Source organism: Acinonyx jubatus, chromosome B4 (genome assembly GCF_027475565.1).
Source record: "Acinonyx jubatus isolate Ajub_Pintada_27869175 chromosome B4, VMU_Ajub_asm_v1.0, whole genome shotgun sequence".
NCBI lineage: Eukaryota > Metazoa > Chordata > Mammalia > Carnivora > Felidae > Acinonyx > Acinonyx jubatus.
This window is the reverse complement of record NC_069387.1, coordinates 136613812-136640615: the sequence shown is the minus strand read 5'-3', so window position 1 is coordinate 136640615 and position 26804 is coordinate 136613812. Positions and strand designations below refer to the sequence as shown.

General features: G+C 59.9%; 1 protein-coding gene across 3 annotated transcripts in view; it reads right to left on the bottom strand.

Annotated features, from left to right (window-relative positions):
* TBC1D22A (TBC1 domain family member 22A) overlaps positions 1-26804 on the bottom strand; it is a 328211-nt gene that overhangs the window by 86528 nt on the left and 214879 nt on the right. For all 3 annotated transcript variants that reach the window (XM_027070417.2, XM_027070418.2, XM_027070422.2), the window contains one exon: positions 8783-8910. In XM_027070417.2, the coding sequence (XP_026926218.1) occupies positions 8783-8910 (128 nt within the window). The remainder of the gene's footprint in view (positions 1-8782; positions 8911-26804) is intronic.

Here is a 26804-nt window from a genome sequence, read left to right as displayed (position 1 = left end):
GGGGAGGGCACCAGGCCCCAGCACCATCAAATTGGCTATCTACACCCCTGCCCTAAAGGGATGGCCCGCAGTACAGCAAGGGGACTGCCCACAGGTGGGGCTGGTGGGACCACAGGTTACTCGACAGGCAAGCATGACAGGTGGGGCTGCAGGTGCAGCCACGGTAATAGGTGCTCGTGACGGCAGGGCTGGAAGACTGGCCACAGTAACCAGCACCAAGCTCTTTCACGGGCGGGAACCCAGGCTGCGGAAGCTAAGTCACCCTCCGGGACAAGAGCTTCGAGCGCCCAGCAGCCTGTGGATGAGACCACGGACCCAGACCCGCCCCCCCCACCCTGGCCACCCACTGCCCGTGGCCCCAGCTGAGAGCAGCGGCCTCTGCTCTGCCCCGACACCCAAACACCATGATGCGGCCACACCCAGCACACCTCCCGAAGAGCAGGCTGGGCCCAGCCACGTCTTCGGCCTCCAAATCCGCTCCTACCATCGGCAAGCACTTCTTGGCATCCGGCTCTGGGCCCAGCCCTGTCCTCAGCTCGAAGTCCTGCTGAAATGTCCTCTGGGAAACCTGCTCTATACCCCTGGGCAGAGTGAGGTGTCCCCAAGTCCCCAACCTCACCACCTCTGGCAGAGCATGTGTCCCCCGCCAGGCAACGGACCCCTAGGGGCAGAGATGACGCTCAGACATCTCAATGGATCTGGGGCCCACGTCAGACCCCACGCAAACAAGGGCTCACGTTGGAGAAGGTGGACGAGTGGAAGGAGCGACTGCTGGTTGGACAGATGGACAGATGTAGGTCGTCAGCAGATACGCATCCTTGGCGTGAGGGCCAATCACACACAGTGCCTGGTTTGCAAATCCAGTATCTTCCCGTCAGTTCCACAGTGACCCTTCATGACCAAGCCACAGCTGTCCCCTGCCTGCGGCACGGCAGCATCCAGCAGGCCCTTCCTCCACACCCCCCGTCCTGCACACCCGCTGCCCACGCGCCCTTGTTCCCGGCGGCCCTCCTGCTCCACACGCTTCTCGTTCATTCCGTCCAGGCCCGGGCTCTCAGGACTCCTCCTTCCCCGAGACATCCTACCAGAAGCCTTCACCACGGGAGCAGATCCCATTCAGGGCCCACGATGCCCTCGCCGCATCCTGGCTTGCACGATCCCAGGGACCACGCGTCCTGGTGCGCCTTCAGCAGAGGCGTGAGTTAGCGACTGCCTCACAACCGGAGGCCAGGCTCTCTCCCTGGGACGCGGGCTCCCTGAGGTCAGGGCCCGTCTCTTCCATCACTGTGTCCCCAGGGCTGAGAACAGGGCCAGGCCCAGGGCGGGTGCTCAGCAAACATCAGCTGACTGGATGAGGCAGGGGGCACCCACCAGGTGCAAGGTCGACCTCCTCCCCAGAGATGCGGGCACGTCCTCTGGAGCTCAGGGAGGCCCTGCCCCTCACCGTCTCCGATGCGCCTTCTCCAGGGTCCGCGAGGACTGCACAGGCCACGCAGCAGAAAACCAAAACGCTGGAAAGATTTCACCTCAAATGAGGCAAAAGGGCCGACTGCCCTGAGGATGTCCCAGGAGCAAACCTGGCAGTGTCCTGATCAGAGCCGCCTCAGGACGCGTATCCGGGAGCGTCCGGGCGCTGGGGCGGCCCCTCGCAGCAGTGGGCAGGCGGGGGCCCCAACCCTCCCCCGCTGCCCGAGCCGGCACGGCCGGCCCACGGAACCCAGGGGCTCACACGCCACTCCCCTACCACAGGGTTTCGGGCCAACGTCCCTTCGTAACCCCCTCCCGCCCCGTGGCTCGGCGAGCTGCAGAGGGCCTGGCCGGGGCCACGGAGACATGGGCTCATGGCAGCGGTCCTGGCTCCTGGGCACGGCTCCGGCCACGCACTGCCTGAGTGACGCCGACCTGGGCCCCGCTCTCGCCGTGGGGCCATGCTGGGCACTGGGGCACGAGCGAGTCTGCAGGAGGCAGGTGCCCAACTGCGGCTCACGGTGAAGGGAGGTGGGGCCTTGGTCCCCTAATTCTGAGACCCCAAGGCCCAAACACAGACTGACGCCCTACCGACCCCCGGCTGGAAATGTTTCATCGGATCCCCATGGCGATCTCGCAACACGCGCTTCGGGAAGCAACCTGCCCAAGGCTACAAGGGTAGAGCTGCGCTCGGGAGAGAGGCCGTTCTGCCAGAGCTGGGGGCCCACGTGACACGTCCATACAGATCTTTTCCCGGAAGGACCCAGGTCCATTTGGCCGCAGGTGGGCCACTGGGTGCTTTATCGGCATTAAAAACACCCTAGGACCCGGTCGTGCCGCTTCCCTGAACACGTGTGCCCTGGGCGCCTGGGGGCCTGGGCCTCGAGCACCGGCACGGCCTGCTCTGAGCGGCTGTGTGTGGTGGCCCTGCCTCAGGAGGTCGCGACCTAAGGCTGACAGCACACAAGTGACCGGATCTGAAGCCTGGAGAGACCCCGCGGTTCCTCGCGCGTGATTTGCCGCCAGCCCCGTGAAGAGCGTGACTGAAGACGCCCCTGGGCGTGTGGGCAGTGGAGGCTGTCCTACTTAGAATTCAGGTGGCCTCGGGTACCACGAGGAAGGAATTTAGTAAATGCCTTAAGGTAAACGAAGTCATCTTGCAACACTCACCTGACAGGAGGTTTTTCCTTGACTTGAACAAAATCAGTAGGTTGTGGGAAGCGTAAGGCCTCCGATGGCTCCCTCGGCACCAGTCCCATCTACCAAAGCCGGCTCCGGCCTCAGTGCAGGAGAGGAGCCATTCCCCAAGCCACGCACACTTGCCCACGAGACTGGGTGGTGCTGGGGCCGGCGGGTGGAAAGCGGCATTCACCGGAACACACCCTCGGCCCGAGGGCCGGCTCCGCAGTGGTCACTCCCCAGTGTCACTCCCCGAAGACCAGCCAGAGCCCCGATGTCCCCCGGGGACCCAGCCCTTCGACCCCAGCTGTGGGGTTCCTCCTTCCAGGACACACCCAGGCGGCACACTCGCTTCTGAATCGGCCTCGCGGGACGTCAGGGAGGAAAGGACCCCAGCCCGTGGCAGGGGGAGTCCCCACCACCCAGTGAGCCTTGCCCACTGCCTCCCGCCCCCTTCGCACACCTGCACAGCCACACCACTCGGAAGATGGGAAGGTCACCTCGACACAAGCTGAGGTCAGCCCACCCCACCCCAAGTGCACCTGTCCACAGCCATCGACGGGCAGCATTCCACTGACCCAGTGCCCACAGGCCTTCCAGGTGGAGCTGCCCGCTCCCCATGATGCCCTACTGACCCTGCCCCCCCTTCCCAGAGCTGCACCCCACATAAGGCAGCCACTCACTGTGTGGGCCTATTCGATTTAAACTTAGAGAAATTAAAACTAAAAATTCCGTTCCTCGGTCACATTTTCCAAGAGTTGAGTAAGCCACTATGTCTAGAGGTGATCCCACCGGGTACTTCCATCATCCCAGAACCTTCTACTGGACGCATTGCTCCGGAATCCCTCCCACTGGCTCTGTGCACACCAGGGTTTCCCCTCCCTGCACCCCTCTCCCTGCGCCTCCTTCCCCACTCCTCGCCACCGGGGCCAGGCTCCTGCACCTGTATGCACGTGATCACCCACGTCGAGTTATTGAGAACAGTTACTGAGAATGATGCTGCAGTGAATGTGGGGGTGCACAGATCCCTTGGAGACACTGGTCTCATTTCCTTTGGATAAACAAATTGAGCCAAGTTGCAAGTTAAGTGTCAACCTATGAAAATCAGATGCGTTTCTCTACCCTAACAACGAACTATCAGAACGAGAAATTAAGAGAACGGTCCCATGCACAAGGGCCGCAGAAAGAATAAAATACTTAGGAGCGAAAGACTGAAAACTGTAAAACGCTGGTTGAAGAAACCGAGGATGACACAAATGGGAAGTGCCCCATGCTCCTGCACTGGGCAGTTAACACCCTGAAAAGGCCCACACAACCCAAAGCCATCCACAGATTCGCTGCACTCCCCACCAAAATTCCCATGATATTTTCACAGAAACTGAAAACAATCCTAAAATTCGCATGGAGCCACGAGACCCTGGAAAGCTAAAGCACATCAGAAAGTCATTTAGTACACAAGAATGCCACGCTGGAAACTCCACTCTGGTCTCCGCCCTTGGGGAAACCAGCCTTTGCCAACTGCTCTGGGCCCGTCCCGTCCCCGGCAAGGTCCCCTGTGGCGGACACCGTGCTCACAGGGAGGTGCATGAGCCCGGCAGATGCGTGGGAGCAGCTCACCCCAGACTGTGTCTTGGGGCTCAGGGACTCTGGCCGACAGCCCACAGGGCACATCCCCTCCGCGGATCTCGGGAGGAGGGGCAGCCAGGCTAGGGCACAACGGCAGCTCCTGTCCCAGGACCTGCCAGAGGAGGAGCTCCCACAAGCCCCCCGACACACAGTGTGACCCCAGGACGTGGAGACGGAGTGCAGACGAGCTCGGTGCCCTCCCGGGACTCTGCCACTGCAGGGAGAGGCCTGAGGGGAGCCTGGGCCTCAGAAGGCACCGCCCCATGGGCCCAGAGCCACAAGCACAGGCCTCGGCCCGCCAGCGTCATAGACAGAAGCCACGTTTGTGCCATTTTCCAACAGGTGAGCAATTCCAGAGAACGTGCGTGAAATCCAAAGACGGTGAGCGAGGGGGGCCCAGAGCCGGGGTGCTGCACACATCCTGCCTGGAGCAGCCCCGAGGGGAGACGGGAACAAGCCAGGGGTGGCGGCGCAGCGGGAACGTCCAGCGCGCCAGGGAAGCATCGTTTGAGGCCCCTCTACCAGGGAGGGTCCCCCAAGTTGAGAGCTCTAGGGAAGCACAGCTGAGCGGCTTTCTTGCCAAGAACCAACCCATCCACCCCGGAGGTTTAACGCAGGGAGGGCCCAGGCCCACAGTGGAGTGAGCGGTGGGGGCCCAGCCCCAAGGCTGCAGCCCCACGGGGGCAGTCCGGCAGGGGGACGGCGGTAATCCTGGTCACATGACAGGCGTCCACCCGGGGTGCTCCAGATAGCCCCCCAAGAGGCACCTTACGGACTGAACTGTGTTCCCCCAAATTCACAGGTTGTAGGCCCCCGACCCGTGGCGGGACAGGGCTTAGACACAGGGCCTCTGCACAGCGGGTACGGTTAAGGAGGCCACAGGGGGCCCTGATCTGCTAATCTGGCAACCCTACCAAGAGGAAGACGGGCCAGAGAGCGCTCTCCCCACGTGAGGACGGGGTGCGCAGGCCACCACCCGTGAGCCAGGACAGCAGCTCGCACGGGAGCCACCTGTGCAGACACCCTGCTCTCCGACTTGGGTCATCCACCACGGAGAGAACGGACACGTGCCGTGGCCTGTCGGCAGTGGCCGGTTGCGGCGGTGACAGCCCCCTCTGGAGGGTGTCCCCCAGGGAGGTGTCAGGTCACACGAGGAGGCCGGGCAGGACCTCTGGAGCTGCAGGAAGCCGGGAGGTGCCCAGGGATGGCTCAGAACGGTAAGGACGGGACAGGGAACCTGCACCCAGCATCTCACAACCGTCTGGTACAGCTGTTGGCGTCAGAGAGCCCGTGCGGGTCCGCGGCGGTTAAGTCAAGTGTATGCTCCACTCAGTTTCCTTCTTTACTTCGTGCCTTTTGCTGTCCGAGGATCCCATCCCATCCGGGACACGTTGTGTGCAGTGATCCTGCCTTTTCGGGCTTCTCCGGGCTGACGTCATTTTCCCAACTTCCCTTGGTTTCCATGATGTTGACCGGCTTGAGGCGTACCAGTCGGGAACCCTGCAGAACCTGACTCAGGATCCGTCTGACGTTTTGCTCGGGGTTGGACTGGGGTCCCGGGTTCGGGAGGAAGCCCACAGGTCAAGGGCCCTCCTCGTCCCGCCCCATCAGGGCGCCTGCCATCGGTCGGCCTGACTGATCCCCGAGGTGTCCGCCTCGGTCACCTGGCTGAGGCTCCCCCACCCCCACCCCCGTCCACCCTGCCCTCCAGGCGGGAGCCCGTGTGCGCAGCCCACGCGGAGGGAGGGGGTTCGGCCCCAGCAACTCCAGGGCCCGGTATCTGCGGACGTGTTTGGAATCCTCTGCGTCGGAGACTTGTCTCTTGGCTCATTTACTCACGAGTCTGTCTTACGTCATCAGGGACTCAGGCCTGATTTTAGGTTTCGAGTTTCGTACTCTGTTGGGGAGCCTGCTGCAGCTTTGGCCCCACCCGGTGGGGTGCGAGCTCGTCCTCCCTCTCTGGCACACCCGCCCCGCCCCAGCCCTGCGGTCCGCGGGAGGACGCCGAGCTCCCGACATCACTGTCAAGTCGCAGCAGAACGGTGCGGGAGCTGTCAGAATGGGGACCCCCCCCCACGACCCCCACCCCCGCCAGCTCTGAGTCTGCCCTCGTCCCAGAGAGCAAAGCCGACGTGCCTCCTGGCAGGCGCAGACCAAGGGGTTGGCTTGGGGAAGAGAAGGGAGTCAGAGAGAAGACTGAACAAAACAAGGGGGCAGCCTGGCAGATCATTGGCCCCAACGGGTTAGGGACTGACCACCTCCCCTCCGCGGCTACAGACCGAGGGCGAAGGCCTCTCTCATCCGAGTCATCAGCATCCAAGCACCACAGGAAGGGCGGGACGCCTCCCTTCCACCGTCCGGGGCTGGGGAGCCAGAGGCAAAGCTGGCGGCCGAGTACCAGAGGTCCAGCAACCCGCTCCCACGGCCGGGGCTCTCCGGGAGGCCGCTGCCCCCTCCGGCCACAGCCACCCGCACCAGCACCGTTTCCAACAACGTGCAACGTGCCCGGGGGGCAGGGGCCCGGGGGCCACCTCCCTTTGGCACGGCCGGCTCTGGATCGTCTGTGCTGTTTAAATGCCTGTTTTCACGCCTGGACTGACCTCATTCACATTCACGCCACTTCCTAGCTGGGAGCCTGGACAGAGCAGGTGTCTCCAGACCCTCCACTGACACACGACACCGGAGGCCTTCACGCTCCCTCGTGAGGGTTAAAGAGCTACTCTAATGGCCCAGCTAGTAAACACCCCAGTTTAGGGGAGAGTGATCGCCCGAACGCCATCCCGTGATTACTATGTATTTTCATTGCCAAAAGATGCAATACAATTTCATGGTTACTTGGGCCTGTAAAATAGAAATATCCCCAATTTTTAAGATATGAAAAGGTTTATGACCAGGGTACTGTCAGTTCAAGAATGAGTCCACGGTACAAATGAGTCAATTCATGACAAAATTTAATTTCAGGAAAATTAACTCAATAAAGATGCCACAACTGTGCTTAAAGTTTTAATACCTATTAGGAGTTTTAGCGAGGTGGCGCAGGACCACGGACGCGCAGATCCATTTCCTGGCTCCTCAAAACACAATTGACTTCATACCTAATTTATCTGTAATGGGGACAGTATTACAAGGAACCTGGTGTTTAATGAAGAGGCAGGGTCTTCAACAGCCTAACCCATCACAAATGGAGAGCGTTCCCAAGTCACGGGATATTAAGTTTGTTTCCTGTGATGCTGCTGAGACCCAGTTAATAGCACCAGACTGATGGCCACTTTAACCAAACAGCCCAAGGAAGGCTTTATGTCCCAGCAAATGTCGGTGGCCAGAAACTCTGTAATTGCCGGGTCCCCAGAAAAGTAAAACCAAAGTGGGGCATCTGCACACAAGCGGCTGAGTGGTCCTAAATTCCGTAGTGAGCATCACCAGAATATGCGAGCGACAAGAAAGGATGGCCAAGTCCAAATGCTGGGCTTCAGAACCACAAGACGGTCACGGGCCCTGCGTGGGGCACAAGGACCACCGTCAGGAACAGAACTCTGAGGACTCCCGTGACCGCAGGCTCAGAGTAGGACGGCGGCAGGCACGGGGGCTCCGACCCCACAGGAAGAACGCACGGTCCACACCAAGGCCCCTTCGATGGAGGGAAGGGGAGTGGAGGGCGGGACAAGCTCTAAGGCCTCCTGCCTCCTGCCCACACGGTCACGGATGTCCACAGACGAGGCTCCCTCGGCGGAGCCCAGCCCACTGGCCGGGACTGATGCTACCCGCAAAGCAGCCACCGTGGGGAGCTCCCTTCCCGGTCTCCGAAGGTACACCACCCCCCCCCCCGCCCCGGTCTAGGGCCCGCGGAGGGCTGTCACCCTGCCTCTCGGTGAAGAAACCGGCCTCCGCGGACCCCGCTCCCGGTCACGTAAGGCTCCTGCCATCTGCAGTGATGACAAACAGCGGGCGTGTGAGCCCCGCGGCGTGGCCTCGGCTTCGGCAAACATCTCCAACAAGATGAAAAGGTGCTAGAATAAGCAAGGGGATACTCGAGGGAACAAAGGTGGTTTGTTCCAGAAAACTCAATCTCCTGAAGAAACGAGTTCCATGAAAATCGGTGGAGAGGAGAAAATTTCATGTTGCACTGAATCTGTCGGTGATTTTTTAAAAAAATCTTTATTATGAGTAAACTCAAAACGGAGACCACACGTGAGTCCTGAGTGTGATCATTCCCAGCTGCTGCGGCTCAGGCACAGAGCCCGCCGGAACCCCGGGATCTGGACCCAAGGTAAGCGCTCGCGAGCCCCAGGGAGGCAGTCACCGCGCGGTCGGAATGAAGTTCAGCTACAAACAGAACTACGGGAAGTTCTTCCCGGTTTTACATCGACTCAGACGACAGGACGCCAGGGACGGACTTTCAAAAGACCGCCTTTCACCGAGCTGATGCCGAGAGCGCAAGGGCAGGTGCAGCTCACAGGCCCCGGTGGAGCGCAGTGGGGGGAGGCGGGCGGGCGCTCATAGGACAGCTCACCTGGTAGGTGTCCCACAGGCGGATGGTGCAGTGGAGGGGCACCTCCCTCATCAGCAGGTTGTTCATCCAGCGGAAGGCAAACTGCAGGTAACGCACCTCGTGCTGCTCCAGGTGCCGGTGCACTTGCTCTGCACGAGACAAACACAGGCCCCCAGGCCGTCAGCGAGACCCCCTGGGGTCCACTTCAGAGCCACCCCCCCCCACCGCCAGACACCCGGGCCTCGTCCCCAGGGAGCCAGGAAGCCATTTAGATGGACTCTTGCTCCGGGAAAGCGAGCGGTGGCAGCCGCAGTGGCACGAGGACACCGGCGAGGACCACTCCCGAGTCCCCTGCTCCCGGGTCCCCTTCTGCTGGGCCCCCCTGGGAGCCATGCAGCAGGTGCCCCACCCCCAGTAAGAGGGGCAGGACCACGCCCCCCAGTGGAGGAGAAACTGCTGTGAGAGGCCAGCAGACGCTCCGGGGCACGAGGTGAGCGCTTTCTCCAGCCAGGGCGAGTCCACCACACCCGGGCTACGGTCCCAGGAGGGACTCGGACAGAGAGACGGCGAGCCCGCCGGCTCCCAAAACCACCTTGAGCTTGTCCCAGGCAAATGCCCCACCTGCTCTGGGACCCGGCCAGAGAGGGGGCCAGCAGGACACGGGCCTGGCTCTAGGCCCGTGCGTCTGGATTCCAGGTTTGGGGCTGGACTCCAGACAGCTGGTCTCTCAGAAGGACGAGGTTTTACCAACCATCCCTTCCCTGACGCACGAACTCCCACCGGCCACGAATGGCTCCTCCCATCCTGCTCTGCAGCCTTGGTCCCCTGTGCTGCCCAGTGGTCAGCGGACATCTCTGCCGAGTGGTCAGCAGCCTGCGGGACAGGCTCCAGAGCTCCGTGAAGCTCCCTGGTCCCTGAATTCTGGTGGTGTCACTGCGAGAAGCAAAGGCCCTGGGGTCACAGTGACCTTGCTGCTTCCCAACATTCTGCCCCGAAAAGCTCCACCCTGAGGGGCCTGGGAAGTACCTGTGCTGTTTCCTAAAACAGCCAAGTACCACCTAATGGGTCCTGGCTGGGAACAGGGAGACCCTCCCACGCTGACTGTGCTCGATCAGGGCCCACCGAGTACTGCTAAAGGCGCTCTCTCTGCACGCACCTTTTGAGCTCCTGAGTTACATGCAAGTTCTTTCTCTCTGGGGCTTACCTCCCCCTGTGACCAGCCTTGAGAAGTGACCCTGTAAAAAGTTGACAAGGTTTCCAGTCCTCCCAAAGAAAGTTCCAGAACTGGCAAATAAACAAGTGTTCGTGTTTTGTTGCTTACTGGTTTGTCTTTACTCGTGTTCCTGGTAACCTGCAATACTGCAGAGAAAAGGCTTTCCTAACCACCAGGCAAAAAGGAGGGGACAAGGGAGAGGGTGCCTGGGGAGCTCAGTCAGGTAAGCATCTGACTCTTGATTTCAGCTCAGGACACGAGCTCGTGGTTTGTGAGTTCAAGCCCCACATCAGGCTCCACACTGACAGTGCGGAGCCTGCTTGGTATTCTCTCTGCCCCTCCCCACTCGTGCTTGCTTTCTCTCTCAAAATAAATAAACTTAAAGAAAATTAAAAAAGGAGGGGACAGGAGGGTGAGAGGACCCTGTCCTGAGAGCCTCTGCATCGCACAGGCAGTGACTCCGGCTGAAGTGTGAGTGCCTGGTGGGGAGGTGCGCCCACTTACAGGAGAGGAAGGCTGGCCGCAGAGAAGCTCCGGGCAGCCCCGGTTCCCGCCCCGGCACCACTGGGACACCCCATCCCAAACCAGCACCGTCCCAGCTGAGCGCAACAAACTCGCCTGGGTGTCGGGTGCGGCAGGCAGGAGGGACGCCTGCGGCCGGGTGTGGGGGAAGCGCTGGGGCACGCAGTGGAGCAGACCCGGAGGCACGCTGTGAGAGCAGTCACAACCGGACAGTGACTAATTGCACGGGGCTGGTAAGAACCACACAGGCTCACCCCCGAGCCCTTGCAGCCCACTGGGAGCAAGGTGCCAGGGAGGAGGCCGAGGGAGGCAGTGGGAAGACTGCACAGGCCCCCAGCACACTACGTACTGCCTTTTCAGGGACAGATGTAGGGACCGAGGGCTCTGCGCTCCACACAGGGCAGGCCCGGGCCCAGGGTGCCGAGGCCAGGAAGCGGGCAGAGAGGGCAGGCCCCGGCATGGGGGCTCCGGCAGCTGGCACCCTCTCCCTGCAGTATTCGGCTCCTGCAGACGGGGCTCCTCCCCCTGGAGGGCAGTTCACGTGGCAGGGAAGGGGCTGGTTTGGGGTTTGCTCTCTGAAGAGGTCCCAGCACGAGCCCAGGCAAGCTCATGGGAAGTCCGCATCTCTCCATGACTGGCCCCACCCATCCTCCCTCTCGGAAGCCTGAGAAGGGCACTTCTGTGGACACGGAGGTGGAACGGAACATGGGCCAGGGAGCCAGGCAGTAGGGGCCGGGTCAGGGGAGTAAGAACAGATCACCCTGAGAAATTTCCAAGGCTATTCTCCCCAGTAAAACAAACAAATAAGCATTATGAAATAAAGTCGATCATCATCATTGGTTTTAGCATAAAATCTAAGCTTTCAGTGAACTGTCTTCTTTGCACTAGGCCCCTGGGAGCTCCATTTTCGGAGCCCGCTGACCCACAGACAAGGCCCGTCCCCCCGTCCTGGGCACTTGGTGAGCCCAGGAGGGGAGGCAGTTGAGGAGCTCAGAGGCAGGTTGGCCGGACCCCTACGTGCAGCAGGGGTGACCTCCGCGGCCCCCGCACAGCTGGACGTCACCCTCACCTCCGTGGCTGTTAGAACACAGGTGCTCAGACCCTTCCCAACTTTCTCCACCAGAACCTCCCAGGTGGGATCTGGGAAGCTGTCCTCGTCAGCTCTCCAGAAGAACCCCTCCCAGGGGCCCCGAGGCTCAGAGGGACAGGACTTCAGCCTCTCGCATGGGGTCCGGGTTGCAGAAGTCCCCCCACGGGGCAGGGCAGGTGCAACGCACAGGTGCCACACTGCGGTCTACCTAACTGTGTTCTTCTAATCAACTTGGGTCTTATTAGATACGGCTGGTTTTACACAAACTTCATTTCACTCCCAGAGAGGTGTCCACTTGCTCCAGGGGAGGTGACGCGGCCAGCAAACGGTCCATGGCGGGGCCTCTCTGGCAGAACAGAGTCACAGCTTGTCACTGAGAAGGGCCCGCTGACGGGAAGGGGTAACCGTCTCCCGGGCTGTCAGCTCAGGAGCACTTTATGCCAGGACGCTGCCCGATGACACCCAGCCACCCCGTGTCGCTCATGCCACCCACCCCGTCCCTGCCCAGTGCAGCGCTATTCACGTGCCCAGCACCTGGAGAGTTCTCTGAGACCCGCCCCCCCCCCCTTCCTGGTGCTACAAACACCCCGAGGAGAACATTTCTCGTGCCGTCTGGGGCTTCACTGCTCAGGGCACATGCCCACTCCAGGGCAGGTGCTGTCCCCAAGCGCCCTCTGTGTCTGTCAGATGATCGAGTGAGTGAAGGAACCGTGAGTGCGGGGGGAAAACGTGACCGACCACGATGGACAAAGCCCCAACCTGCAGTCTTCCTTCTCTGCCTCTGCTCCTCATGCCACGGTGCCGAGGAGCGTTTTCGAGACGTGACAGGACGCTACTCTTTTTAAAGAACTGAAGAATGACTTCTAACCTACAGTTCTCAGCAGCTACAGAACTAAGCTTCTGGAGAGTTCTAAGGGCCCCCAGCGGCCCCTCCATCCAGGCCCGACCTTTGCTGTTACCCCAGGGCGCCAGCTGACGGCCAGTCTCTGCCGCGGCCTGGGGCACTGACGCGGGCGCTCTGGTCACTGTGAAAGTCAAATATGATAACTACTTGAAAACCCAGCAGTTTAGAAAACTTGCGATCTTACCGAAGACGCCTTGTCCACACAGAGTGGCGTCACCTCCCCGCGTGTGCAGCTGGCAGCGTGGAGAGTAGGCTGGGCAGACACAACCGCTGCCTGGAAATGGCCCAGAAGGAGGGAGGCCGGCCCAGAGACGCTCCGGGGACAGGCGCCTGGTGGCTCCTGGTCCCGCTGGCCACTGCAGCCTGCCACTCTACAGGGACATGGCCAGCGCCTCGTCCACGGGCACGGGACAGAGCCCCGCGACGCAGCCGGTTGGCAGCCTGGGGCCCCCCCGACACGTGGCGGCCGGCCCACCTGCCCCTGTCAAGCCACCCTTGTGGGCACGGCACAGCCCAAACCCCAGCAAACACAGCAGTGCGGTGGTCACGTGTTAAAAGTCGGGAAGGTATGCCGACTCCGAGTTCGGTAACACAGATTCACGTTATGTTTTGACGGGTCACCACACGCTCAGACACTGCCTCGCGTCCTCTGCTCCTGCCCAGTAACACAGTGGTTTGTCCACGGAGGGGCCATCCAGCCCCGGGCACCGATGAGGGGTCGTCACCACGCTCTCCCCGGGGTACCACCAGCGGGTCTTGCCCTGGACCCTGGCCTCCTGTAGGACGGGGACCTTGTCTGGGCCCACGTGTGCACACGGAGCGAGGCCCGGCGATGAGGGGCAGCGATGGCCACAGCTGGAGACCCGCGGGAGACGTGGACAGGACAGAAGCTGGGGAAGCAAGCCGCCCACGACAGCGAGGGCAGAACAGCCCCGGCCTCCGCAGCCAGGCCCATGCTCTGCCGTGGCACACCCAGCATGCCGAAGGACAAGGTCACCAGTTTACAAACTCGGGAAACAGCTCTAAAAGCGTGCCCAGAAGGCAGGGGACACCTTTTTAATGTGACCTGGCAAGCAAACAGATTTGGAAAACTAAACTCATATTTGCAGAACACCTATCACTGAAGTAACCTAAGTAAACAGTACCAATTAACCCTTTCTCTTCCACAGTGAGTTCCTCCTGGGGCCCCACCTGCAGGTAAGTCCTCCTCCCCCTCCCCACAAGACGCAGACAGCGGCAGGCCCGGTCTCAGGCTTGGCCCAGAGGAGCCCATCGCAGCCAGACAGTGCTGACCAGTGCCCTTCCTGAAGGGGCCAGGCCCGCAGGACCCTGACCCGGGGACGAGTGCGCAGAGGCCGGCTGGGTGGTGCCCACGGATGCGGGCAAGGAGCAGAGGGCCGGAGACAGGACTCAGGACTGCCCCACCCCACGTCCTGCAGCAGCCCCACACTGCCAGATGGGTGCAGGGACTCGCCCTGTGTCCCCGGGTACCAGCACCGGGGGCACAGCCACTGCTCTCTACAGAGCACGACCGGCCCATCTGGGAAAGCACGGGCCACGGGAACAGCCAGAAACCTGCCGCCACCTGGCTAACCCCACAAAGATGCAAAGTCCTTCCAGAACAAAAGCTCCTCATCCATCAGCTCTTTCAGGGAAAATGTACCGGGGTTCCCCCCCGCCCCGCCCACATACCCAGGCTGTGTGGAAGAGGAAGCAGGGCAGACGAGACCTGCGTCCTCACCTCTGAGAGCTCAGCAGCTTGGAGGAGAGACACAAAATAAATTCAACCTTGAATCTGACAGTTGTCTGTTGCAGTTGTCAGAATAACCGACCCCGCATGCCCAGGAGTGCCCGGCCTCCTCTCTGCCGGGTGGAGGCCTCGGCGCTCCCAACAGGAGCTGGAAAGGCAAAGCCCCTGGTGCTCTGGGGGGTCGTGACCCCCAGGCATGGCCTACGTGAGGCCCCACGGCAGGAGCACCCGGCCCGCCGACGAGACGTTGCTCATGCAGGGGTGGTTCTCGGGAAGCGCGTCACGGAGAGTGACAAAGTGGGCCCACCACGGTCCCCAAACCCGCTCGCACGCGTGGGACTCCTGGCGGGGGCCACCTCCTGGCTGGATGGTGCTAAAAAATGGACAACTAAACTCTCCGCATTGCTTTCAATTTATATACGTCAGGGCTGCAAATGCATATGCTGAAAAGCTTCATTTTTCCTATTTTATAAGTAATTGTGAGCAGATGCTCTGTCACTGATAAAGGTAATTTGGTTAGCAATAATTCTGAATTTGAAATTTTCCATTTCACTGGAAATAAGAGTGTACATATAATGAATGAGCAGGCAGATGTAATTATTGTCATCTTTCAGGTTGAAAACGTTTTCTTCATAAAACCCTCCATGGCAGGCCAGGGCACTGTGATTGTTGTAAAGTCACCAGGAAGGTACCTGTCATAGCGACATGCAGGGAGGCCACCGCGGTGTTTGTGGGACACTTTCCTCAGCACTTGAAACAGCAGATCTACAGACTGGAAATTCTACTGAAACATCTTGCCTTCTTGATTAAAAATAAAAATAAGTTATGCAAACGCATTGTGTTCCAGGATTTATGCTAAAGAGGAAAAAAAAAACACGTATCCCATTGACTTGGCATAAAAAACACATACTGTTTATGCAGGGCAGACACTACTTAGATTTATTTGCCCAAAGAGTGAGCATAATTGCTCACACTTAGATACCTGACAAAGAAAACCGTTCAAAACCCCTCCGCAAAGCTGAGAACAGACATGAATACATCACGCTTCTGCCGGGCAAGGCATGAATAGGCTTTGATCTGGGGGGAAGATTTCAATTCTCCATCAGTTAAACAGATAAAAAAAAAAAGAGAGAGAGAGAACAAAACGAGAGCCACCTGGCAGTGAACATGGGCCTCTTTGCAGCCAAGAAGTCCCTTGGCTCACCACCCTCCTGGTTTGCAGGACTGGTCTGTGCTAATGCTACAGAGGCAGGGCCCAGCCGCATCCACGGGCCACAGGACCCAGGCCTTGCTGTGCAGGGGTCCGGGGGCTCGGCCAAGAGGAAGGGGCTGAGGCAGAGGGCAGCAGGGGTGGGCCTGGACGGGCCACGTCCATGAAGGAGAGGCCCAGGGCTCCCCGCTACAGACACCCACAGAGGTGCCCCGAAGAGGGTATGAGCTGGAAGGGGGTGGGGTGGGCAGACGGGGGAAGCGAGGGAACAGAGTGGGACCCGGGACCTACAATCCTCCCTGCAAGCACAGGACACTCCCTAGCAAGTCCCTGCAGGCAGACAGTCCTGCAGCCCCATGGCAGGGGCAGTGAGGAGGCTGTGGCCGGAGCCTGGGCTGCTGGCCTGTTCTCTCCCTTGGGCGGCAGGTGAGCCTCAGCCAGACACTAAGAAGAGTGCTAAGATCTCAGGCTTACAGTCAGGAGAGCCTGGGTTCAAATCCCAGGTCAGCTTCTGGAAAGTTCTTGAAGGCTCTCTCTCAGTGCCCCGAGGTTCTCCTCCAGACGGCCCGCTCCCTCACGGCGCTCTCTCAGGGAAGGTGCCGGCACAGCGGCTGCCGTCGCCCCGTGTGTGGCCAGAGGCGGGGGATGGGATGCCAGGAAGGGCACACCCGAGCCAGCCCTGTGGCACAGGTGCACAAGGGGGACGTGGTGAGGGCACCTGACCCCAATGGCAGCCGACCAGTATTACCGCACATGGCGTGCTTTGCCGGGCAACCATCCTCCTTCTGAGCGCATGCTGCCGCACTCCGATAAGGGCCACTTTTTGCCTCAGAAACTGGAATGGAAGTTGACGGGAATTGAGATTTATTTAGACCATTTAACACCATCTTAGGCACGTGCTGATGGGGTAAAGAGAGAAAACGCAACCCCGGCCCATCCGGTGCCAAGAACCTGGGATCCCAGCGGGTCCCACCCCACGGGGTGACCATTCTACACCTTCTTCATCCTCCACGAGCAACGGGGAACACGTGGAAGGCCAACGAGAACCAACGAAGCCGGGCTCCCAAGGGCGCCTCTCTAACGTCACACACTACAGGCGCACCGCGTCTCACAGACTGGACCACACGCCTGGTCAGGGAAGCCTCCGTGTTCCGTAATGAACACGGGAGGGAGGCTCTAAGTCCTCGGACTCCCCCCAGGGCCGGGTGTCCCTGTTATGCTAACGAGAGGGGTTCTGGTGAGGGCACCCCTCGGCAGCGTCGGGATGGGGACTGAGTGGGACCCTCAGCAGCCAGAGATTGCGTCTACACGGGGCCCATGATCTGGTGGGTAGCACTATGGGGAGACCCAATACGCTCTGGACGCCCAGCCCCAGCCGAGCTTCCGTGACTCCACGGGGACCTTCCCCAAGCTCATTCCGTGGTTCTTGACCTTACCCTCCACAATAAAACCACCGCTGCAAGTATAGTGCTCTCCTGAGCTCTGTGAGTCATCCTAGTGGACCGTCGGACCCACGGGAGCCGCGAGAACCACTGAAGCGAAGGCCACTCGCTCAGAAGTGCAGGCGGCCTAGGGACCATGGAAATGCAGCTGGTGTCTGAAGCAGAGCCTCTGGGGCAGCACTGAGCCAGCCCTTAACCTGTGGGGTCTGCTAATGACAGAAGCGCACTTGTGCTTGGGGTACAAACAAAATACTCCTGCCAGCATCAAATGCCCAGAGGCTGCGATCCAGAAAGACCTCCAGAAAGAGGCCAAACACGTTTTCCCAAAATAACTTCTCCAAGGCTGGCTTTGACATCAAGGTCATGCCATGCGATTACTATCTTCTCACGCGCTGCACGCGAGGGCAGGGGTGAAGGCGGGTCAGACCCACACGGCCGCTGACCATGCCGGAGCGGGAGAGACTAACACGGTCACCACGTGAGCACGAGGACAGGTTAGAGTGTAGACGCTCCCAGGCCCCGGCCACAGACGCCACCAGCCACCCCGGGGACCCAGTGTGCACACAAGCAGGGAGTGAAACTATGCCTCCCGGCAGGATGTAGAAACCAGTGTTTATGTAACACCACGACATGCTATCTTTCCATCTTTAGAGAGGTATTAAGGCATATTTTGTTGACAGTAACATTATCTAAAATACAAGTGCTTCCAGAGCTACTCAGAATCGAAGCGACGAGGCATTAAATCATTCTCACCTCACAGATGTGCTCACAGGCTTCTCCACGAAGGCCTGTTTTCCTATCAGAAAGCAACAACAAACCTGATTTATTGGGAAAGGACACAGGTGCCAGAGCGACGTCCCGGGGCACCCAGAGCATGGAGGGCCTGATAACCCCCCGCAAGGCCACCCCTGTCGTGCACGTGTGCACACTGGTGGCGGCCCAGGCACAGAGGAGGCGAGTGGACAGCAGACTAGACGGACGGGAGCTGGAGGGGCCTGGCCGCATCCCACCCAACATGCGTACGGGGCTCTAGATGGGGACACGGTGAGGACACTGAGGAAGAGTACCCGCCCCGGGTTCCATCCGAGATGTGATGGGCCAACAGGGGGTGCCGGGCCTGGCCCCTGCAGTCGAGGCAGCACAAAGCCTCCGGGAGGGTCTCTGGGCTCCCAGGCCCACGACAGAGGGGAAGTGGGGCACAGAGCCAGCCAGAAGTCAGGGAGACGGGCCCTCAATCCCAGCGCTGCAGGGAAGGTGGGGGAAGGGAGCCCACAGCACTGCTTCTTTGCTCACTGTGTTAGTTTCCTGATTCCATAACAAACCCCCACACGCTCACCCGTTGAAAACAGCGCACATCTGTCATCTCACGGCCCCTGTGGCTCTGGAGTCCAGAGAGGACCTGGCAGGCTCCACCACTCGGGGCTTTCCAAAGCTACACAAGGCTGCGCTCTCATCCGGAGGCCCAATCAAAGTAGCACCCACCTCCAAGTTATTTCAGGGTGCTGGCAGAATCCATTCCCTTGCAGGGCTATGACTCAGGGCCCGGCTCTTTGCTGGCCGTCAGCCAGAGGCCACCCACACGGCCCTGCCACGTGAGCTTCTCCGACTGGCCGCGGGCTTCAGGAGCAAAAGCAAAGTCTCTAGTGAGTCTGCTCAAACGGAGTCTTACGTGATGTAACGTAACCACAGGCTGACAGCCCACCACCCCATACTCTGTCGAGACACGTGATTCGCCCAAACCCAGGAGCAGGGATCACACAGAGGTGTGGATACGAGCAGGCGGGCTCCCTGGGAGTCACCGTAGGACCCGTCCACCACGCGCACTCACCGCACTTGCCTTGGCCAGGAGCAAACCCGTCGGAGCCTACGGCACACCAGCCCCCACATCCCCTTCCCAGCAGGGCAGGGAGGAGGAGGGCCAGGGCTGCCCTCCACTGCGGTTCGGTAACCTAGCCGTGGCAGTGAGTCAGGAAAGAAGGGAAGGTTCTCCTCGCCCTCCCCCTCCAAGCCAAGGGGCAAGGCCCTGTTTCAAAGGGGGCAGAGAGCAGAGAAGAAATAAACTCTGAGCTGAACGAGCACTCGGCTCATAAACAGTTTGCAAACCGTCTCGTCAGCAGTATGTAAGGAAAGCCTGACGAGACCCAAGGAAGCTGAAGACGAGGAGCTTCAGTTCTCTGTCCACCACGGTGCATTTTAGGACTGAGAACCTGCCACGACAGCGCCGGAGTTCTGACCACGACCCGCGAGCCCCCACGCCCAGGCTGGTGAGCGGTCTGTGCCTGCCCACGTTTGAGACGCAGCTCAAGCACCACGGCCCTCCCAAAGCCTCCTGACCTCCCCCGCCTCAGCACCCCGCCGGGTCGCCCACAGACCTCGCGAGGAGACAGACGGCACCCTAGTGGCCGTCGTGGCTGTCATGGCCATCTCACCTGTTCGACTGGGGAGCTCATCGAACTCCCAGTTTGTGGATGAGCTCGTCGAACTCCCGTGGACGGATGGCTGGACGGATGGTTACATGCCGGGTGAGTGGATGGAACAGGGAGAGAGGACAAAGTGCAGGAGGCTAATCGAAAGGCGAAGGGAACGATGGGTAGAATGGATGATCCTAGCATACCTCTGGGAAAAGCCCTTTCCAAGGCAAGCTCTAGGGCCCAGATACTTGCCCTGTCATAAGCCAGCACTGAGGACCAGAATCTAGTTGAGGAAACTGACTTGTTCTGAGGAAAAGAAGGCATTTCCTTCTACGCCTTTGGATAGAGACACGAATACATAAGAAAATACAAGCGAACGACATATATAAGCACAACATGTTTATCCTGGCTCATACTCTTACCAAGAAAAAAAAACAGCAGAGCACAGGTAGTCCCACTCAAACACTTTAAAAATTAATAGCTCATGGGGTGCCTGGCAGGCTCAGTAGGTTAAGCGTCTGGCTCTTGGTTTCGGCTCAGGTCACGATCTCATGGTTCATGAGTTCGAGCCCCACATGGGGCTTCACGCTCACAGTGCGGAGCCTGCTTGGGATCCTCCCCCTCTCTCCCTCTCTCTCTCTCTCTCTCTCTGCCCCTCCCCACTCTCTGTCTCTCAGAATAAATGAAAGACAATCAACGGTCCGTAATCTAACGTGTACGTTTAAAGGTAGCGGGATGCAACCCACAGCATACGTGCGGGAACCGCAGTCCGGTTAGCCACAGGGAAGACGGCCAACTGGTCATCCCCAACTCCATCAACCCCCACATTCCTGGCACGATCCTAATGACATTCCTCCACTCCGTGAAACCTTTCAACAGCTCCCCGTGAAGTGAAAACGTCTTCTGAAGGGGCCAAGGTCCTGAGCTGGCTCCCTTTCTTTGCCCACATCGGGGGTGTATCACGCGGTAAAGGACGGGCTCTCGGGGTAAGAGGCCCCCATCTGTAGGCTCTCTGCCATGGCCGCGTGGCGATGTAGCGCCTCCGAGCCCAGAGCCGGGAGGGAACGCACACCGGCTCTCCGGGCCGGCACAGGCCCGCTGCCACGCGCCCTGCCTGCACCGTCTTCGCCACAGCCCCCACACCATCCCCTCTGCCCACGCGACCGCCTACAGGTCCCCACGCGCCTCTGTGGCCGCTCACCGCCCTCCCCTCGCTCACTACAGCAGACACCCCCGCAGGCCTGGGCGCCGGCGTCCACCTCCCGCAAGGCCCCCCGACGCCCCTCCGACCACTCGCGAGAACCAGGAAGCTGGCTGCGCGAGGTTGTTCTCTCAGTCCGCCGTCTAACCGGGTCAAGTTCCCCAACAAAGGACGCTAACCCACCCACCTACACCTGGACGCAGCACACGGAGGACATTTCACAGACGCCTGCCGAGTGTGTGAAGTCAGCTGTGTCCCCATTCAGAGGAACAGCCGGTCCCCTGGAGCCCTGGGGAGAGAAGGGAGCCGGGCCGAGGTGCTCAGCTCGCAGGGCGGCCACTCATTGGGCTCAGTGACGCGGCCTCGGCGCTGCCTCCCCACGTTAGAACGTGCGCACCAGGCGGGGAGGGGCGCTGACCGGGACGGTGAGGACAGTTAGTGTCTGAGGAGCACACGGGCTGCCGATGTCCACGGGAAGTGGTGGGGAGCCAGGAGGAGGGAGGGAGGAGGACAGGCAGCCAAGCATGCCGCGTGCTCGCACCCTCCACGTACACACAGGTGAGGGACCGGGGCCCCGGGGCCCAGTGTGCACGCTCGTGCACACACGATTCCGGCTCCCTCTCCCAGCCCACCGCCAAGGCCACTACTCATGCTGACAAGCCGTGGGCGGGAGACACCGAGGCAACGCCGCCAGGCTGCACCCGTGTCCCGGTTCAAGCGCGTCTGGAACCGAAGCCTGATATCCAGCGTGCCTCCTCCGCGCCTCCTGAGGCAGACACCCACCAAGTGTCACCAGGCTCCATTGAAACGGCAGCCCACAGTGTTCATGCAGGGTCGTGGACGTCCCCAGATGACGGTCAGAACCGCACCTGAGGCGACGATGCCTGGGTGGCTCAGTCAGTGACGCGTCTGACTTCAGTTTGGGCCATGATCTCACAGGTCACGAGTTCAAGCTCCACATCGGGCTCTCTACTGTCAGCACAGAGCCCACTTCAGGTCCTCTGTGTCCCTTCCTCCTCCTCCTCTCTGCTCTCTCTTTCTCAAAATTAAAATAAACACTTTTTAAAAATACTTAAAATAAAATAAAATAAGATAAAAAAATAAAATAAAATAAAATAAAATAAAATAAAATAAAATAAAATAAAATAAAATAAAATAAAATACAAAAATAAACCGCACCTGAGGCATGACGGCTGCCGGGAGGCGAGCAGCCTTGGCCAAGCCCAGGGCGCTGGCACAGACGGAATACGGGAGGAGGCCACCTCCCCAAACCATCCCCAGGGCTGAGGGCCTGTGACTGCAGCCACATTACTAAGCTGGGACCACACGGCCCAGACTGGCAGGAAGACCAGCCACGGTGTCACCATGCCCGGCCCTCGTCGCCATGCCTGGGAGCCCACGACGGCCCTGGGGGGCGCCCTGCTCTGGCCAGCTCGGCCCCTGAGCCTCCCAGGAATGGCGCTGGACACAGCTTGGTGCCCAGGCCAGGAGCCCGCGGTCCCCGGGAAGCAGGGGCATGCGGAGAACAGTCTGATTTTGGCGTCAGGGGCTGATTTTCTGCCCTGACACGGCGGTGGCTCGAGGGCTGCATCTGCTCTGTTCTGTTTCAGTATTCATGAACAACCCCAAAGCTGCCGAGGTACTAAGCAGCGAACTTGGTAAAAGAACTCTAGCGGATATACAACAAGCAGGCCAAGTTTACCTAAGCACTTAAATTCCATACCCTTTCTTTTTTTTTTTTAATTTTTTTTTTTTTTACGTTTATTTATTTTTGAAACAGAGAGAGACAGAGCATGAACGGGGTAGGGGCAGAGAAGGAGACACAGAATCGGAAGCAGGCTCCAGGCTCTGAGCCGTCAGCACAGAGACCGACGCGGGGCTCGTACTCACGGACCGTGAGATCGTGACCTGAGCTGAAGTCAGCCGCTTAACCAACTGAACCACCCAGGCGCCCCCATACCCTTTCTTAAAAAATAGCCAGAATGTGTTTAAAATGATTTTGTCAAAGAAGATATGCTCCAGGGAGGGTTTTATCCATTATCGTAGTGAAAGCCCTAAGAGGCCCTTCATCCCCTCCACAGAAGGAGTCTGCCCCTGTTCCTAGCACCGGAAACCTACCCCAAATAACCGAAAAATGCTAGCTTCCTGCCACTGCCTCGAAGAGGAGCTAGCTGCAGTTTACTCTCTGCTCTCTTACCGGTGACACAGAAACGTGAACGGTCCCTCGCGTCACTTCCTGTGTGCCCTGACACCCACTGCCTCCGGGACACCAGCCGCGGGCAGAGGGGGTGCCCACAGCCGCCCCCACCCTTCCTCTCAGAAGACACCCGCGGACCCTGTCCCCCCAGGCTCTTGGGGAGCACCTTTCGTGCCTGCCGCCAGCCGCTGGAGACATGGCCACAGCACCAACCCCCCCACCAACGCCGGCGCAGAGACGACCCTCCCTCACCAGCCACAGCACCCCAGGTTTCCCACCCCCCCCCACGGCCAGCGGACACGCTCACGGGGTGCTCACACAAAACATGGTTTCCCACGCTGGAGCTCCTCTGTGGTCCCCTCCTATTCAGGGGGATGTTTCCCAAAGGACCTCCTACAACAAGCTGGGAAATTCTGAGCATCAAAATCATTTATTATGGGACACACCTGCAAGCTGGCGGAACACAGGATCCCCGAGCTCAAACACACACACGGGAGAAAGGGGACAGCTTCTCCTTACGGCAGGAGGGCAACCAGCGAATGCAGGAAAGCGGACGAGCCAGCAGCCCCGGTGGTGACCGGCCCAAACGAATCCTCACCTACAGGCACCCAAAGCACCGCGGAAAGGCCCGGGGCCGGAGGGAGAGCCACGCTGTCCAGGTCTCCTCGCCGGTCACTTCTCACCACAAACAGAAGTGTGAGCTCATGGCACCCTGGCAGACACCCGTTCAGCCTGCGACCAAAGTGAAGGTCGCTGGACACGGGACGGCCTGCCCCGCGTGTCCCCAGAAGCTCCCTCCCACACGTCTACGGATTCCTGCCTAAATCTGAGTGTCGGCACCAGGAAGCAACAGAATAGCTCAGAACAACAGACACCCTGGAAAGAAAACAAACCAGCAACAAACCCGAACGTGCCCGTTTCAGAAACGGCAAAGTCCTGGAACGCCCAGAAAGGCCGCGTCTCCCCTCCGCCGTGCAACGACCTGCCGCATCTCCAACGTCCCTGGCACGATCGCGTTACGGGGGGAACCGTTGGTCCACACCTTCCTGCCCTGTGCCAGCACGTGCCCACGGGGCAGGGGCTGCAGCGCCCCAGGATCCCAGTTATACACACCCACGGCACACGGCTCACCCTTGTTGGCGGGGGGCGGGGGGGGCGGGGGTCCTCTCCCGGCAGAACCCAGAGACTGGAGCCATCACACGCACACCCACGGTGCCTCACCGGCCACAGGGCGACACCTGAGGGGTCCAAACTCAACAGGCCCCACCCTTCATCTGCGTGGCCCAGACTCGATGCTCCTCCCTGTTTCCCCAACGGTCACGTGGAGACACTGTCAGTTCCCACCTCACCGGCCGCCAGGAACGAACGGGATACGGAGCGTGCACTGCTCAGCAGTGCGCTGGGGACCCAGGCAGAGCTGAGTGAGCGGTAAGCCCTCTGAGGGCACACCTGGCCAGATGCGGGGGGCAGCCGAGCGAGGGCACTCCGTCCGGGACCAGGACGACAGTAGCACCTGCATCCACCCCTCCTCCTGCCAGGACCTCACGGTGACAGAAGGCGGCAAATACGCAAGTACAAGAGAAGGGACAGAAAGAAATAGCTGAGGAAGGAGACGGAAACACACAAGCGGCGTCTCCCCAGGGGACCTGAGAAGCTCAAGCCCACGCCAGCGCTGCAGAAAGCAGGACGCGGCTCACTCGGCACGGATCACCCGGCAGCCCAGGAGCGGTGGCCTTCACCACAGAGTGTGCGTCCGTAAGAAGCTGCTGGATGGCCCCAGGCCTGCCGCCCCCTGGCTGGCAGCAGCCCCCGCCCCTCCCCATCCTGCCCTACAATCCAGAACGCAGAAGGACCTCCTCCACAGAGGTGAAGCCAGGGATCGGACGGGGGGACCCGGCAGAGGGGGGGAGGTCTGAGCTGTGAGCTGCAGGCACATACTCACCTGCACCGTCCCGTGCGGTGCCAGGGGCGCACGGCCGAGAGGGGGCACAGGGCACACAGGGAAGCACCCGGCCCTGAAGGTTGGGCCCACCAGGGACCCACGGCCGAGCATGGAGGCCCCGGGGGGGCGGGGGGCACGGAGAGTAAAGACAGGAAGTGCTCCACTGCCGTTTATGGAAGAGCTGGTGGCGAAGGTGGCCTCCACCGTGATCCTGGTCCAGCCGGAGGGGAAATGCCCCGCCACAGGGCTGCCTCTGGTCCCGGTTTTGAGAGGGACGCAAAACCACTCCCGTTCCCCAGCAACCCGTAACCACGAACAACAATGACTTTGGGGAATCATTTCAAAACCAGATTTGATGGCCTACATTCAAAACAAGACAACTTTTTCTTCTTAAGGTCAAGGAGAATCACTGTATTTGGAAGTCTCTACTTACAATTTAATTAACTAGTCTCAGTTTGGCAATAAACCCGGAACATCAATCTCAGGATGCGGGGTCACAAAGATATCATCGTTAAGGAGAAAAGCATCTAAATCATGAGCTCAGAAGGCCTCACGTGCCTGCATCTCATTACACACTGGCTGGCCATCACCACCTCCCGGTGAAAACACGCTCCCCGCTCGAGCGGCTGAGAGTATGACGCTGATGGCGATGCTGGTGATCCAGTGACAGCACCTCCGAGGGGTTCCGGGAAGGAGAGGCCTGGGAAAGCCACAGAGACAGCACGAAACAGACAGAGACGGCATCTCTCAGGCCGCCACGTCGGCTCGGCCTCCACTGTCCCGTGAAAGGGAGGCTGAAAACACAGCTGTAGACCCCTCCCTGGCCCACCCTCACTTAGCCCGGCCAACATCGGGGTGGCGATGGCTTCCAGGGGCCATAAGGCGGGTTGGGTGGTGTGGCCACATGATCTCGGAGCCCCCCCCCCCCCCCCCCGCCCCACACAGGGAGGGTCTTGTGACTCCGTGCTGAGGGCAGGCCTGGAAGAAAGAACTCCCAGAGCAACTTCTAACACAGGACAGAATGCCCTCGGCTGTCAAAACCTACCCACACATCGAGGAGGATCTTTAAAAATAAGCTAACCCCTCTGTTCTCAGGTCACTAGTTCCAAGACCCTCTTGGGCCGCTGCAGTCCAAACGTGGGAGGAGAGGTGTCCCTTAGTTCTAAGAAAGTAAATCCCTCTCTACCTATTCAGGGGGAACACCTGAAAACAAACTTGAATGGGAAGGAAAACACACAGGGCCGGAGGCAGCAAGGTTTTGGGACAGAGAGCAGGAAGCCAGAAGGGGTCACAGAGGGTCCCCAAGTGACAAGTCTGCAGCCCCATTCTCCCGACACATCACTGCAGCCCAGGAGATGGCAGGGGGGGCTACAGGCCCAAATCCAAGGTCCAGAGACAACAGCGGTGGGGCGGGGGTGGGGGGGAGCTGGGACCTACAGCTGGCAGGTGCGGGTGAGGGCAGAGCAGAGGAGGTCCGGCACCTGCCTGGTCTCCAGCTGCGACAGCTGCAGGGCTGGGAGCTCAGGGACCCTCTGAGTCCCTGGGCCACTCGGCTCCCGTGTCTCACGGTGGTGCTCAGTATTTCAAAGTTCTGGCAGGTGCCCCTCCCCAGATGAAACTGACAACCTCTGGGGGTGGTGGGAAATCTATCACATCAAGGGTCCTCCAAAGAGAAAGCACCGTCCCTGCAACCAGCATGATGGCCAATTAGCGGGAGAAGCCAATAAATCCAAGGGGCCAGCAGGTCACAGGAAAGCAAGGGCCTGGCTCCGTCCACTGGGGGGACGTTTACATCGAGCGAGACAAACCTCAATGATCACGAGACAGTCAGCTCTTACCCAGTCACTTGTGCCACACACCCAGTATTTTCCTGTCACATCACCAGCAGTCAATTAACACTGCGGTCGTGCGGCACAAATTACGGAGCCTGTCCACACCCCAGATCCCCCTTCCATGAGTTAAAGGGAAGAAGGACAGGGACTGGAGAGTCTCAGGCAGAACGAGAGCCACAGGGGAGACCCGTGAGTACATAAGCACCCAGAGACCGCTCTCACCCACCGCCCCACAAACATCCACTCTGCAAACCAAGAGTTCGACCCTAAGACCACATGGAAGCAATTCAAAGCCTCAAACACCGCGGGAGCCCTCATGTTCAAGATGC